We start from the raw sequence: 15666 nt of genomic DNA, 5'->3' as shown, positions 1-15666 counted from the left end.
GGCAGCAGCGGGGGCTGCCCAGCGGGGAACCCGCAGCCTTTTCTGTACTCCAGAGCTGTCAGCTCGCTGGTTTGCTTAACTTTCCCAGTTGGAAAAGATGGGGGCTGGCCAGCCTTAGCAGCGGGTTTGGTACGCGGAGGTGCGATACCAGTAGTATGGTAGGGCCGTGTTGGCAGCCTCAAGTCATAAATTCGAGTGTGAGCACGCTGACGGAGTCACAGCCTCTCGGTCTGGCCAGAACCTGGACGTATTTATGGTCTCGTAGCTTTTGATCCTGAGTGTTTGGCATTAAAGAGTACGGTCAAAAGCATGTAGGCATGTATTTTGTCACCCTGTACCAGCAAGGAGTTTGCTGTTCTCGATCCTTCATGCCCTTGTCATGGACTGGCAGAGCAGTTCATCTGCAGTGCCTGAGGACAGGTGTCAGACCGTATGCAGAGAAGTGTTTTGCTCTCGTATGTGCTTGATGAGGGGCTGTCATAGTTCCTTTTTTAAATGTCACTTGCTTTTCAACTCACTCTTAGTTCTCAAAACCTTGTGCAAGTATACAAAGGCAATAAAGAATGCTATCATACTCTGCGTCCAAAAATATATACCTTCATAGCCCAGGTTAAGAAGAAAATGGCAAACATGCTATCTTTCTTGGTGGAAAGCAGAAGTACTTCTCTGTTAGACTAGGGCATCAACTTTATTTTTATCCATGCTGATGTGCTTCCCCTCAAAGGGTTTGCCTGTTTTGCTCTCTTGTCTTCTATTGGCAATAACTCGATACAGCTTTTCTGTAATTTTGATTTGTTTTTTTAAAGGTTTGTTGTTTTTTTTAAAACGGAAGAGAATTAGAAATGAAGCAGCTTGTTTTACAGGAAAGATCTTGAATGTGAAGTGTGATGTTAGCTCTTTTTTAAGTAAGGAGGATTCAGGGCTTCTGTTTATTTCAGTTGAATATATTCATGCTTTCTGTCAGAGAGACACAAGTTGTTGATAATGAAGCATCAGAGTAGTGGATATTTGTGAAAATCTTGGCCTAAGCCAGTAGTCTGAAGTTGCTCAGTAATTCTGCAGTAGAGCAATAGAAAGAAAACAGTGCTTCTCTTCCCTAGTTCACTGTTTTATGAATAAAATGCCTTTTTTTTTTCGCATTAGTTTGTATGAGAAGACAGGGATATTCTAGATTCCCTCCATCATCCAAAGACTAAAGCTGCATAATTCTTTCCATATGAGCTCTGTGATACAGAATATTTTACTTGGGGAGGATGGAAAGGTCTTCAAGGATCTATTTTATTCATGTGACAAATATGTAATATATAATTCTTCATGTTTTAACTTGTAACTCCGTTTTACTTACGCTTACTTTCAACAGCAATTACAATATGCTTCAGAGGTTACGTGCAAGACTGTTCGGTTCATGAATTTAAGAAATGCAGGAACTCTGAATGACACGAGGTAAGTTTTATTTTGAGATATTCATGAAAATATCGTCTTTGCATTTGAAAATAATTTATAGACATGGTGAGACTATCAAACTAATGTAATGTTGATATGATGATGTAAAGGAAAAGTACGGTTTTAGCAAAAAGCATTTTGGGTGAATTTGGGAAGTCACTTAGGAAATAATCCATGCACGTAAATGTAGGTGTCTAGCACTGTTTCACATATATCAGTGTACATGAAATTTCTGCTTGCGCTGAGAGGATGTGACACAGTACCTGTCAGAGACTTCTCCCCTTCTGATGCAGCAGTTGGAGGCCCAATGAAGGATTGTGCAGATGCCTAAAATGGCTCTTACCATTAAGTACCTGAACTGCACCCTGAACCAGTACATGAATCCTGCCTAATCCTAAGCCTTTCCATTCTCCATGCCCTTAGGTGTTCCTGTGGGGTCCCTCACATAAGTGGCATTTCAGTAACTGGCTAGCAAGAAATTTTTTATTTAAATTATGTTCTGTATCTTCCGCTGGCAGCTACTGAGTCACCATAGTTCATAGTAACTGTTTATTGCCATACCCATTGGCAAAAACTGAAATGATTTCACTGAATTGTCTGTTGCTAGAGATACCCGCCTATGCACTCAGTTAAAAGCTGACACTGATACGGATGGCAAAACTTACATGATTTAATTTCATTTGGTTAATTAAATTGATGTAGACTTTGTTCCCACTAACTTTTTCTACTTACCTAAACACGGTAACAAAAGCAGTCTCATAAGGGCTGTAAGCCTTACGTAATGGCTACATGCGTGCTTTGAGACTTTCTGAAGAAGGTATATGTATGCATCCGTTTGTAAGTACACTTTAAATAGCATCTCACTACTGGGCTGCAGTGGTAATTCAGTTGACAAGTCAAATGCTGTATGCAGACGTGGCATGTGATATTTAAGTTTCTAAACTGCTTATAGCTACAGTAAGTTTCTTAGTCAAATGACATATGCTTCTAAACAGCAGATACTTGCTGTATTTGTAGAGTTCAAAACTAAGTAATTCTTGCACAAAGTCCTTTTATGAAAATGCCTTATTTTGAAATCTAACTCTGTCCACTTAGTACACAGGGGTCAGTATATCTGAGGAAAGAAGTACATATTCGTCAGTTAAGAGATCTCTACTACCAAAATTTCAAAATTCTACCTCCATTTATAAGGTGGATTGTTACCTGCATTACCTTAAGAAAAATGACTACTTGGCTTCATATGGTCATTTCATGGTTACCGTTTCCTCCAAGGTCATGGTCTTGGTATGTTTTTATTACAGGGAAAATACTATCTTCCATGTTTTTCCTCCTAATTATGGGCTTGTATATCATTTGTAGCTCTTTAGATGAGACCACTTATGAAAAACTGGCTGAAGAAACCCTGGACTCCTTAGCAGATTTCTTTGAGGACCTGACAGATAAGCCTTTTACCCCAGAAGATTATGATGTCTCTTTAGGGGTATGTTTTAAACATTCTGTTACCTCTAATTATTGTAGATTTTTTTTTTTTCTCTTTGAAGGGGAATTTTAAATTAGTCACCTTAGTGCCAATGCTGAAAATACAATGATTTTTTTACAGCTTTATTGCTAAAATATGCCTGTTTATACTGACTGGAGCGACTGTTCTGGTAAAAAGTGACACATGTTGTTGTATGATTTGAGGATTTAAAATGTTTCGTGTATAGAGAAAGATGTAATATAGAATAATAAATGAGCACAAGAGGAGAGAGAAACCGGTCTGTAAATTTTTCTAAACATGCATAGACCTCTGACATCAGCAGTCGCTTCCCTGCCGGTGAATATTAGTAGAGGCCTACATGGCATGGTACGTGTACATCACATGTAACTGGTAGAGCAGTTTCTTTGATTGCTCTGACTACTGAGAAGCAGCGTTTGTCTTGACCAGGTAGAGTATGTTTATCCTGGCTTTACTGATGACAGCCTGTGGTGGAAAGAAGCCACAAGAGGATGCAGTGTTTGCATAGGTGGTTACAAAAGTGAGACCAGAGCATTACACGTGGAGAAGGCTGCTGTCACAGGAGACACTGGGTGGCTGCTACCCTGATAATTGGAGCCTATAATAGGTCCGCCACTCAAATTCTTTTACAGGATTGACAGACTCAGATTAAAAATGTTTATTCTATTTGTATAGGAAATGTATTAGTTTTATATACAATTCCTGAAGTGGTTTGTATGTTACAGCCCTCTACATGACTTGGAGGACAGTGCAGTTTCTCCCTATGCTGCCATCTGCAACACAAGTCTTTCACTACTGCGTGTTTTTTGAGGTCACATAACTGCTGCTCCCTCTTCACGTCTTACGACAAGGAGGTTGCTTTCTACTAGCCCTGTCAGTTAAGTTTTTATGCTCAGGGACGTTGAAGCAGACGGTTTGGGTGGCACTGTGCAAAACAAAACCCCACCCACGACTCTGTAGTTTTCAGACTTGCTCCTGTGTAATTTTATCATCATAATGTTCATTCTTTATTTTCTATAGCTAGGATAGAAAATATCATATCGTTAGTAGGCATCTGCTATTGCCCTTAGCAAATACTATTTGTTGCTTTCATTAAGTATGTAGTTAATGTTATAGCTAATTGCTTTTCCGATGAAAACCAAAGAATTGTTTAACCATTGCTATTCAGTATGTTTTAGCAGCATATCAGCGCCTATTAGCCTGATTTAAAAAGTTTAGGACTCTTTAAGAGTCCTGATTAGCAAAAAGATTATAATTTACCTCTTTAATATTCTTAGGTGCTTCATTACGTGAAGGTGATGAGGCATCTTATGTCAGAATTTTACCTCCAGCCACTGCAGAGTGGATTGTGTTTGTTGTTGACTCATTGTGAGGCTCAAAAGGAATTATTTTTCATCCATCTTAATTTTTACCAGTGCTCCTTTGTTGCATAGATTGTATGATGACATCATAATACGTTGTCCTTTCTGTTAAGAGCGGAAGGTTAAATAGCCCCAAGTTTACCAAAGCTAATTCCAAACAAACAAGGCTAGTGCTATAGCGAGCCACAAGGTGGCGAACGTAATAAAGGCCTGTTATGCCTATGAATTATGAACTTGATTTCTTCATGCAATTTACATCTTCGTGTCCAGGGAAAAAAATCTCTTTTGAAGAATATTCTTGTTACCAGGAGCTAACAAACATTCATCCAGTAGTACAAAATATATACAGCAGTATTTCTTAAAATATGGTAAAAATATCTTGCAATTTAAGTTCTTAAAAACTCAAGTTGTAATTTCTAGTATTTCTAAAGTATTGTGAAATGTATGGGAAAACGTTTTAAACACAGCATTAGAAGTTAATCTTTATTTAATTTGCAGTGACAGAGCAACAATACTCTCCAACAGCTGACACACAATGTAAGCAATAGTATAAATTTTTTATTAACTCTTTGGAAGCCTATTTACTTATACTGTTTCTGTAGCATACAGCATAACATCATGGTGAATACTTAATATGGCACTAAAGAGCACATAGAAGAATAGTGAAACCTTTATATTGCTGTTCAGGCCTACTCCCCTAGCCTATTGTTATTCTGCTGTATCTCTGCAGATCTAAGACCACTGAGACATAGAAAAGTTTGAATTCTGACAACTAGAGAAGTAGCTTGTTCTTGTCTTTCTCTGCATGAAAACAGTATCCAATTAATGTAACTGGCAGGACAACCTGATAGCAATATTAACCAGGGGAGCCTTCTCTTTTTATTTTATTGATCATAGATATAAATTGCTTAACAAGTACAGAAACAGCATGGAAACTAAGGTAAAAAAAAATCAGACCTTGCGAGTAGTATTTCATGGCTGATGATCCTTGAGATATGTCAGAAACCAGTAACACTGAGTTACTTTGTATGGGAAGGAAGCTCTAAGCTGCTGCCTGTGCTACAGAGTAAGTTTGCAGGTAGTAGGTACTCACAAATTAAAGTATTGTTTTCTCCACAGTAAGTGTTTCATAGAATGATACGGGTTGGAAGGGACTTTGAAGATCATCTAGTTCCAACCCCCCTGCCATGGGCAGGGACACCTCCCACCAGACCAGGTTGCTCCAAGCCCCATCCAACTTGGCCTTGAACACCTCCAGAGATGGGGCCTCCACAACTTCTCTGGGCAACCTGTTTTAGTGCCTTACCACCTTCAAAGTGAAAAATTTCTTCCTAATACCTAATCTAAATCTTCCCTCTTCCAGTTTGAAGCCATTCCCCCTCGTCCTGTCACTACGTGCCCTAGTAAAAAGTCCCTCCCCAGCTCTCCTGTAGGCCCCCTTTAGCTATGGGAAGGCTGCTATAAAGTCTCCCCAGTCTTCTCTTCTCCAGGCTGAACAGCCCCAACTCTCTCAGCCTGTCCTCATAGGAGAGGTGCTCCAGTCCACTGATCATCTTCGTGGCCCTCCTCTGGACCCACTCCAATAGGTCCATGTCTTTCCTGTGTTGGGGCCTCTACAGCTGAAGTGTTTATACATAGCAAATAGACATAGCAATGATAGTAGCTCTAGTGATACCTTCTGTCTAAAGCATGAAGAGTGTGACTCCCTTAAAGAGACTTTATTGTGCTATAGTGCATGAACTATTTGAGAAACTGTAGATTAAATACGATTAACCTATCACCTGAATCATGAAACTGTATTTTGTAGAGATACCCATTTTAATTAGCATAATTCAGATCATCTGTAGGTTAACTCTAGTCCAAGTAGTGTTGTTCTTTTAAAGTTAGGACAGAAATATTTTTGTCAGACTTACGCATGCTTCTCAAATGCACTTGTGAAAACGTCACGCAATTGTGAATCATGTTGTCAGTAAGAAATGTGAGTAAGGAAGAGAAAATAAATGCTCAGTAGGATAATCGTCTAAAGCTGGCATACCTAAAACAAACCAGATCTCATGGAGTTTAGAAGTGGAACATTTTTGAGGTATGATTCAGGATCTAGGCACTTCATCAGAATTATTGGAGAAAGAATAGTATTTACTCACCGTGAAACTGTTAGAGTTACTTAAGAAAAGTTAGGTAAAACTGCATGGCTCAGGAATCTAGCAATGACCCATTAAGCTTGTTGACTTTGAACCACACCAGTTCTGCATTGTTTGTGAATAGAAACGTTGTTATTGGATGATGTTTTAATCCTCGCAAAATGAACTAGCAGTCCTTTCAAGATGACAGGTCAAAGCTCAAGAGTATTATTTAAGTAGTGCCATTAGTGCAAATACACTAAATCAAACTCTGACCAGAATGTTTAAAGTCTAGGTCGGACTCAAAGATGTGCAGGTTGTCCTAGGGGTATTAAAACAAGTTTTTGATACCTAGTAATCATTCTTCCAAGCTATTATTGTTTGGGAAGTAGTTGGGAATGTGATACAGATGTGTAAGTTTCTGTTTATCTACTGTGGATGATGTAATTCTTGTCAAGTAGCAGGATGCATTTTTTTTAATTTCTCGCTTATTTTCTTTGTGTTTTAAGAGTGGAGTTCTAACAGTTAAATTAGGTGGAGACATGGGAACATATGTAATCAATAAGCAAACACCAAACCGACAGATTTGGCTGTCCTCACCCACTAGGTAAGTTATGTATAAGTTAGTTAGTTATGTAATGTCTGCAGACTGGATGGAAATGTACTTCCCCTTTTTTATAGCACAGCACAGACTATATAGTATCATTTTCAGAAGTAGCCCTTTTACTCAGTATATTCTCAAAACATGATATAATCTAAATGTTTGATAATAATTTGGTACAGAGGTTTGAAGCACAGAGCAGTATACTGACATACCTAATTTAATCCAGGAAATGTGTAATACAGAATTTTCATACCCTGTTCCAGTCCAAAACCACTGCCTACAGGAATATAGCCTACTCATAGAAAAAATAAACAGCCATGATTAAAAACAAAACAAAACAAACAAAAGCTTCTGTTGGAAAAAGAGTGATGATGATGTTATGATCTAAACCTCTCTTTGTATTTAAACAGGGTGGCTCCTTCCCCTTTAAGCTTGTGGGATTTCCTGCCTTATATGTTTATGCACTCTCCCACTGGTTGTTTTTGTCAAGCATCTGCACTTTATGGGAGCCTTGGCTAGCTGTTCCCTCTGCCTTCTCTAATGCTGTGTGTTTTGATCCATTCCAGGTTTTCTGGTTGGTTTCAGTGGGGATGGCAGCCAGATATGTGGGAAGATATTGTAGCTGTCTCCCCCCCAAAACTTGTATTCTCTGCCACTACCCTATGGAAAGAACTGAGGGAGTTGGTCAGTGTTACTGGTGGAGGAACCAGCTAGCTGGAAAGTATAAACATTCCCAGTAACTACACAGGCGTACCTCTTGAAGTGTTGTTCAGAAAGAATTTACTGATTGCAAACCTGGGAACGGTTTTGCAGTAGTAGGATTCTGCAATAGGGTTTGTGTTGGGGGCAGAGGAGGAAGCACAATGGAATTTATAATTTTAAGAGAAATAATTTTAAAAGACATAAAATTTACCTAAAGAAAATTCTAACTTTGATTTAGTGTACTTATGTACTGGCTGGTGCACAGCATACTAGGTTAGTAATTTTTTTTCTACTAACTCCTCTCCTATCCCAGAATCCTTTTATTAATTAAATCATTTACTTAACAGGTGCATGACTTGCTAAGGCACAGGCATAGCAAGCTAACAAACTTTTTTGTTTAGACAGATGCAGGCTGTGTGTAGAATTTATTCATTCCATAGATTTTGCAACAAACATAATTTCCAGACCTTGGTTCTGCTTGAGGTGACTATAAGAATTTTGTATCTTTGACACAAAGTTTTCATCTATTTAGGAAAATCAAAATTCAGAGAATTCCTGTCTGTTTGGAGCCAGCTGTAGTTGAGCTAAGATGTACATACTTCACGGAGTTTGTGAAAAAAAGGTTAAACTTTTTTTTTTTGATTACTGCAGTAATGAATAAAATACACAAGGAAAGAGATAAACTTGAAAATTCTCTGACAGTATTTTTCATCATCTGTGATGAAAAAATGACTCACCTACAAACATTAAGTTTTGTGCTTCCTGAACTGGTATTATGGTAAACAGTGGTATTTCCTGAAATACGATGGTGCATGTTCACTTACTTCCTAACTTCTGAAAACCAGCTCAAGCAATTACTATATGATATGGAGTGACGTATTTCTTAAGTGCAATATACTGGGAATTGAAAGAAGCAGATCTTACTGCCAGTGATCACTTGTATCGAATGTTATATTTGGGAAATTTTTACAGTAAATCTAGAATCCTCGGTCTTTAAGAGCATATCCTGAGGGAGACAAATTCTTAAGATGTGAGAGAGAGACATTTTCTTAATTTTTTGGACCTGATTTCTACCATGCATCTATACACCAAAATTAACTTAAACTTGTGTTTGTAAAGCTTTACTTAGTTGACAATCTAAAAAAGGGGGTAAGAGAGTATGTGCAGCCTGTTAGCAGTGTGATTGCAGTAATTGCATGTAGCTCCTTTGACTGAAAGACTTTTCAACCTTACACAGCATCTCTTAATAATACCTTAATGTGATATTTTAATTCTTTTCTCTTATGGTTTAAAAATGTATGCAGACTTGCCATGAGAAATATATTGTTTGTATTTAACTTTGTAGGTATTTTATAGAATTCACAAGATACTGGCTTAAATTATTAATTTAAATGACAAAAAAAAAATCACATTTGTACAGCATTTTGGAGATTCAGAGAACTACAGAGGTGTTTCATATGCTAAATTTATCACTGATACTTACTACGTAACTTTTAAAAACAGTTAAAATAACTTACGCATTTTTTTGTTGTTGTTGATTAAATGGCTTGTCTTAGCCTGATTTTCATGAATGGCTGCATCCCATTCTCTAGGTGTGGGACAGTATAAACATACACTTGCGCTGCAAAGACAAAGGAGTGAGAAATGCATAGTAAAGTAACTGGAGCACATAATTTTGATTCCAAATAGCTACCAGTTCACATACAGCAAGTGAGATTTCAGTGGAAGTGACTTTGATTTGTGTTTGCATTTGTGACTTCTCATAGTTTTCTTAGTGGTTGGAAAGTTCTTCATTTGAATGTTGCGAGTAATTCAGGATATTCAAGGTTCAGATTAGTGTTTATGTTTGTAGAGAACCTGCAGATTGTTCTTGTTTATATATAGGATAGCCTGTTTTCTAGCAGACCTTCTGCGTGGATTGTCTGAGTTCCAAGGCATTTTGTCGTACTAGTTCAAGGATAAGACTGATGGTTTGTCTGTTTATCCCAGGCGACCATTTCATTTCTTTCTCTTTTCTTAGTTTCTGACATTAACGGTAGTGAGTGCCTTTCAGTCATTCTCCTGTTTCAGACGTGGAGAATTGGGTGGATAGAAGGGTCTGGAATGGAACCCACGTGTTCAATTTTTTCTTCTTGATAGGCCTAATGTAGGCCTGAAAAATCAAGCCAACAAGTATATGATAGCACAGAGGAAAATAGCATTTTAAATAGAAATTTCCCACATGCCAATATATTTGCTTTCAGCTGGTAAAGTCTTCTGTTGCTTCTAAAAAGAAAGTGAGAATGATCTGTGTTCTGCTGTGCTTAGAATATCTGCACGACTGCTGCAAGAGCTAATCAATAGCATTAATTCTGCATTATAAAAATATCCCTTGTAATATTTGTGTGCAAGAAAATTACACAGGTGAGGGAAGGAGATAAGGGAACAAATTTGGAAAAATCAGTCCCAAAACCAAGAGCTTGTGTTCGCTGGGAATGACTGATACATCTTGTCACCTTTCAGATATATTTGTTGGATGGCTCAGTGGTTCCTGGCAGATCTGACCTTTTCTGTTCCACTTCCTCAGACTGCCCACCAGTCCTTCTCCACGCTGTCTGTTCCTTTTCCTGCATGTTCTCAGGGGTACATTATAAATTCAGGTTTCCAGCAGCTCCCCATTAATAATCTGTACTTACACGGTGTGTGTTTTGTTTTCTAGTGGGCCCAAACGCTATGACTGGACTGGACGGAATTGGGTGTATTCTCATGACAGAGTATCCCTTCACGAACTACTATCAAAAGAATTTTCAACAGCGTTAAAAACTAAATTGGATTTGTCCTGCTTAATATATTCTGGGAAGGAAGATACTTGATATTCTACCTCATGGAAGTTTAAAGACTTTAACCACAAGCCAAGCCTTTCCTTGGTGTCTGATGTACCTGAGGTTAATTCTGCTGTTGTTTTTCTTGACTTCACTATGTTGTGCAACAAAGATGAAAACAATATATTTTTCTGTAGTGCTCATTCTTTGGGTTTCTGTGTCACTGCTCAAATCTATGTCCATGTAGTACAGGTAGTTGAGGTCACCCTTCCTGTTACTGCATTTCTTACTTTCTTACTGCAGAAGTTGGTCATGACATGTCTGTAAGTCTTGTTTGGATGTAAGGACTGACCCATCTGGTGACTACTCACCAGCGCACAAATGCTAAACTTCTTTTGATGAGATATTCAACCAAACCAAGAAATGCCTGTGAATCGCATTGACGTAAGTTGTGGTACTGTGAATGCATTGGATTAGAATTTGTGGCTATTGCAAGGGAATAATGCATCACAGTCAAACTGAACATGTCATAAACGAAATGACTGTGGCAGGTAGAAAGTTTTCATTTTGTGTAATGCATGCAGTAAGAGTTTATCTCTCAGTATTGCAGAACTTGCTCTTTTCTCCAAATTATAAATTCTGGTTTCTTTCACATCAGGATTTTTTTGGAGCTAAACTTTAAATTACTTAGATTTCTGCATGGCTGTAAGCATCATATGGAACTGGAAAGGCTGGTATGTGATGTTTAAGCTGTGCAGCAGTATCTCTGCAAACATTTCATTCTGTTACTGTGCCATTTCTCTTTCTGTTCCCTTTTGTTCTTCAAAGAGTAAAAAAACATAATTTATTGACTTTTTTTTTCAGTTGAGCAAAATTAAGGTACTCTCACAGTAGCAAAAACTTTGCACTGATTTTGTTCTGCTGCATTTCTTAAGTAAGTGGGCTTAGATTATCCTTGTTCACCATGCTACAACAAGGCTGCCCTTTGTACCGTGTTGATGCAGAAACTTTTGCCTTTTTGCATCTTAGAATTGAGTATGGTACTTAGGCTGATGAAGCTGTCTTTTTCAGGCTGTTAAAAAATGAGAATGAAATAAATTATATACACCGAATCTTAAGCCAAAAAGCTTTAGAAGAAATGGTGAACTGCAAGAAGAACACTTCAACACTTACACTGGTGTATTATTACTACTGGTGGTTTTTAATTGCCTTTAAAATGGAAGCACAAAGTTGTTGACTAATTCTTGAGGAAACAGTTATACCGTACTCTTATAAATAGTTTATCACTGTATTAAAAGATGTTCAGTGCAAACTATTTTTCTTCCTGGTTCCTCTGATGCTTGTGGTTACTTTGGCATGACTCTCTGGCTCGCTAGAATTACTACACATGTGATTCATTTTGTCATTGAAAAACAATAGCTATATAGTATTGTTGCCCGGTATTTGCATTTAAAATACAAACATTGTTACCTGCTATTTCCCACCATTAAATGGAGAGTAGTATTTCACTGGAAGCCGCTCTTGGTTAATTGTGCACACTGTTTGCATGTTTTTCAGTCAAAATAAAAAATACAACAGTTAACTGAAATTTCAACTCTACTGGATGAGGTAAATACAATGACTACTAACTTGTATGAGGACAAGCGTAAAAGATGTTTTGGGTGTTTTTTTTTTTTAAACAAAGGAAAGCTAAAAATAGAACATGTTTTTACTGTTTTGAATTTAGAACACTGAAAATAATTTACAGCATGTGGAAAACTACAGTATTTAGCTCAATCTCCTACTAGTTCATATAGCTATTTAAAGAAATTTGTATGCATGTTAACGACTTGATACTTGAATCAAGGATACTTCCTCCTAGTTCTTCCTTTACCTGATCACATACAGATTGTGTAGTTATTTTTCTGATTGACTTTTCCAAAAATTATTTTCTTAAGTAATTTGCATGCGTCATATTCACTAACATGCATCTGATTCATATTTGAAAGGTTCTGTCTCCATTCCCTTGTGTCTCACGCAAATGTTTATACCAAAATCAAGTTGCATATAGAATTCTTCATTCATTAGTTAAAGGTGCAATTTCAGGCTATGATGATAAAGACCACAGACATGTGTGTGTTGTTTTGAATTCTTTGTGTTTCTTAGAGGAACACTTACTGGAAAGATTCTGTTCAAAATTTGGCCAATCGGGGAGAATTTTTTAAGAGCACTTAAGCTTTCACATTTGACATGCCTTGCCCTTCATCCATAATGCTACTGCTATTTATGCAAACAATTTCCTGGTTTTATGTATCTGAGTAACAAATGGGTTTAATCTAACTCATGAAGATAAGGAGTGTCAGCAAGTTAGAATGAGTTTTATCTTGGTGTACAAAATGAATCATAGGACGTGACTCACTTTTTGCTCTCATACTTACATATAATTGTAAGTAAGGGCAAGGACTTGGTCAGCCATCATGCTCGTACAGCGGAGACACAGGACGAGCTCTCATCCTAACGTCAGACTTTGCATATCGCCCCCAAAAAAGTAACTCGTCTGTACTATTTTGTACTTCCGTAACTTCCTTGAATAAGCAGATTGTTCTATGGTTACACACCTGATACCATGTCAACAGTTCTCTTGCTTCATCTCTCCCAAAACAAATAGCTGAAGGAAAATCGTTTGATATATGCTACAGACAGTATCGATAAGAACAGCATTTTTCCCACAGGACCGTTGCTCCATCTTCAGTGAAGGGAAACACACAGAGTACTTTTGAAAGATGAGTGTTGGCATTGGTAGCTGTACTGGAGGCTCAGACTCAGCAGAGAAAGTGGGGTGTATTGAGTTTTTTAGGTATGTCAGAGTTTTCGCCAATAGCTAATCACTCTTTCTGGTGACTGTTGTATTTTTTCTGCTTCTGGCCTACAGTCTGAAAGTCCCAGCTCGTCTAACCTTGCTAAAATTCATTGTTTCCTGTGTGCCAGTGGGTTCTTTGGGAGTCTGGATTGGTTCATGTAGTTAAGCTAAGCTTCCAGCAACTGCTCGCAGTCCATATTGGTCACAAAATACTACATTTGTCTGACAGGAGTTATGTGCCTAAATGCTTGCCTGGTGTTTGTTGGTTGGTTTTCTTTTGGACTTGTGATAATTTTTAAGAAATGTTACCTCTTCCCTGCAAGACTGTTCCATGTGATAAAATCATCCCATCTTATTTCCTTAGAATTCCCAAAGTCTTTCAGCAGCTTCAGTAAATGGGATAAAGACCTGTCCTGAAGAGGTGGTAGCCAAATAAGGGAAGGGGGATTCGCAGGGAGGTGTGTGTTTGGTAACTTTCAGGTCCTGGTTAATGGTTGAACTCTGTGATTCTGCTAACCAGCGCTGGAATGTGTGGGAGTACTGGGAAGGAAGGCGGAGGCTTGCCAAAATACCTGGAAGAACATTCAAAATAGAAAAGGAAGCATGGGAGGGGCAGAAGCAAAGGCTATCAGGAAGAGATTAACTTTGCCCAACGGCTGATGTTGTTGGCAGGGCAAGGAAGGACTAGGGGCAAGCTGCATCATGTTGTGGCCCCTTAGGGGACGGTATTTTAAATTTACTGCACACCACTATTTATAACTGTAACCAATCAAACATGTTCCAGTGTGTTTTGCTGTTGAGATTTAATTCTTTTTTTTTAAATTCCTGTTTAAAGGTAAGAAGAAGTTGTTTGGAATTACATCCCCCTCTGTCCCAAATTGTCTTTTCTGTAAACTGTACTGTTGGCAATTGTAGAACAAAGGCAAGATTCATGAGCTCTACCAAAGGAGATGGCCAGCAAAGGCCATTTCGCTGGGGGTAGAATAAACAGTGCTATGACCAAGTAAACTTTTTTAAACACCGATTAGTTACAAACTTTTTTTGGAGTTCAGGTTAAGGAAAGACAGACAAGCTTAGATAAGGAAACAATAGATGTTTAAAACAAGCCATATAACATTGTTGCTGCCCTCTTCAATTTGCTGAATTGTTTTAAAAATTGTTTGTGTCATGGTAATTATGCTAAGTGATCAGTATTACAATGAGTAATTTTGTAAGCATTGTCAGTTTCTAGATGTAGGCTCTTCTGCTAGCCATCAATGTTCCCTACTGTTCTAAAAAAAAAAAAAAAAGCCAACTAATAATAAAATGAATAAATATGACAATAGTATTACTCCTTTTCCTTTTCACAGCATTTTAGAACCATTAACCAAGCATGGTAAGGCCACTATTACAACAGCAGCTTCAGAAAAAAGGAAAACATTTAGAGAACAGATGAAGTTTCTAAACATTCATTAGGGGAACAGACACCCAGCACAGTGTAAACCAAATAATCTGACACATACCTGGAAGTAAGACTAAATTTCCACTCCTCATGCCTTGATTCTGCCTGAATGCAATATTGTACTACGTGCTGATCGCTGAGCCTGTCTATAGCCGACAGAAAACGTCCAGTTACTGAAGTAGTCCTTTTTTACCCCCTCAGTTTTGCTGTTTGGGGCTTTCAGGCGGCAACAGCCACTCGAAAACTACTGTATGCACATGCATGTTAATTATTAACTACCACTACAAGCAGGCGTTTTCAGTACAGCGTCTGAATGCAGTTTCATATTTGCTGTCAATAAAATAGGCTCTTTCGGTGCCTCCTTCCAAAGTCCAGCACCCTCATGAAGAACACCGTTTGCCTTCCTTATCTTAATTTCTGTATGAGCCATACTGCACAAACATCTGCACCTCACGAAGAAGAAACCAATCTGAATTGGGAATGCTGTGGGAATCTAGTATATTTTAGCATCTGCTGAAAACCCGCCTGCCCTTTCTCACCAGCAACTCACAGCAAACCAGAACACTTGTAAGTATATTTTTGTTTCACGGGTCTGATCGTGGGGGAGCGTACCGCTTAGTTTTAGAGGGGCTTGGATGGGGTTTAACCGCCCGGGAGAGCAGATAAGGAATTCTTGGTGACATACGGTGCTGCACAACGCAGAAGAAACACGACTCCCAAGAATCCCGTCGGGGCTGTTTGGCCCTTCTTCCCCCGTCTCGTTTCGGCTGCAGGACCAGCAGTGATGCGGGGAAGCTGATACCTGCGGAGTGCCAGCCTGAAGCGCGGTTCCCTTTGGGGCAGTCAAGGATTCGGGG

The 15666-nt window shown here is 38.4% G+C and overlaps 1 protein-coding gene across 1 annotated transcript; it reads left to right on the top strand.

Annotated features, from left to right (window-relative positions):
- Positions 1-1354: 1354 nt before the first annotated feature.
- FXN (frataxin) lies at positions 1355-10580 on the top strand (the record flags this gene model as incomplete). Its single annotated transcript, XM_009887716.1, has 4 exons — positions 1355-1443; positions 2803-2923; positions 6932-7029; positions 10427-10580. Coding segments are annotated over 4 exons (462 nt in total), but the record flags the coding sequence as incomplete, so codon positions are not given.
- Between the last annotated feature and the right edge of the window lie 5086 nt (positions 10581-15666).

Source organism: Charadrius vociferus, unplaced genomic scaffold (assembly GCF_000708025.1).
Source record: "Charadrius vociferus isolate BGI_N301 unplaced genomic scaffold, ASM70802v2 scaffold286, whole genome shotgun sequence".
In the NCBI taxonomy this organism is placed as follows: Eukaryota; Metazoa; Chordata; class Aves; order Charadriiformes; family Charadriidae; genus Charadrius; species Charadrius vociferus.
Note: the sequence above shows the minus strand (reverse complement) of the source record. Positions and strands in the feature narration are given on the sequence as shown.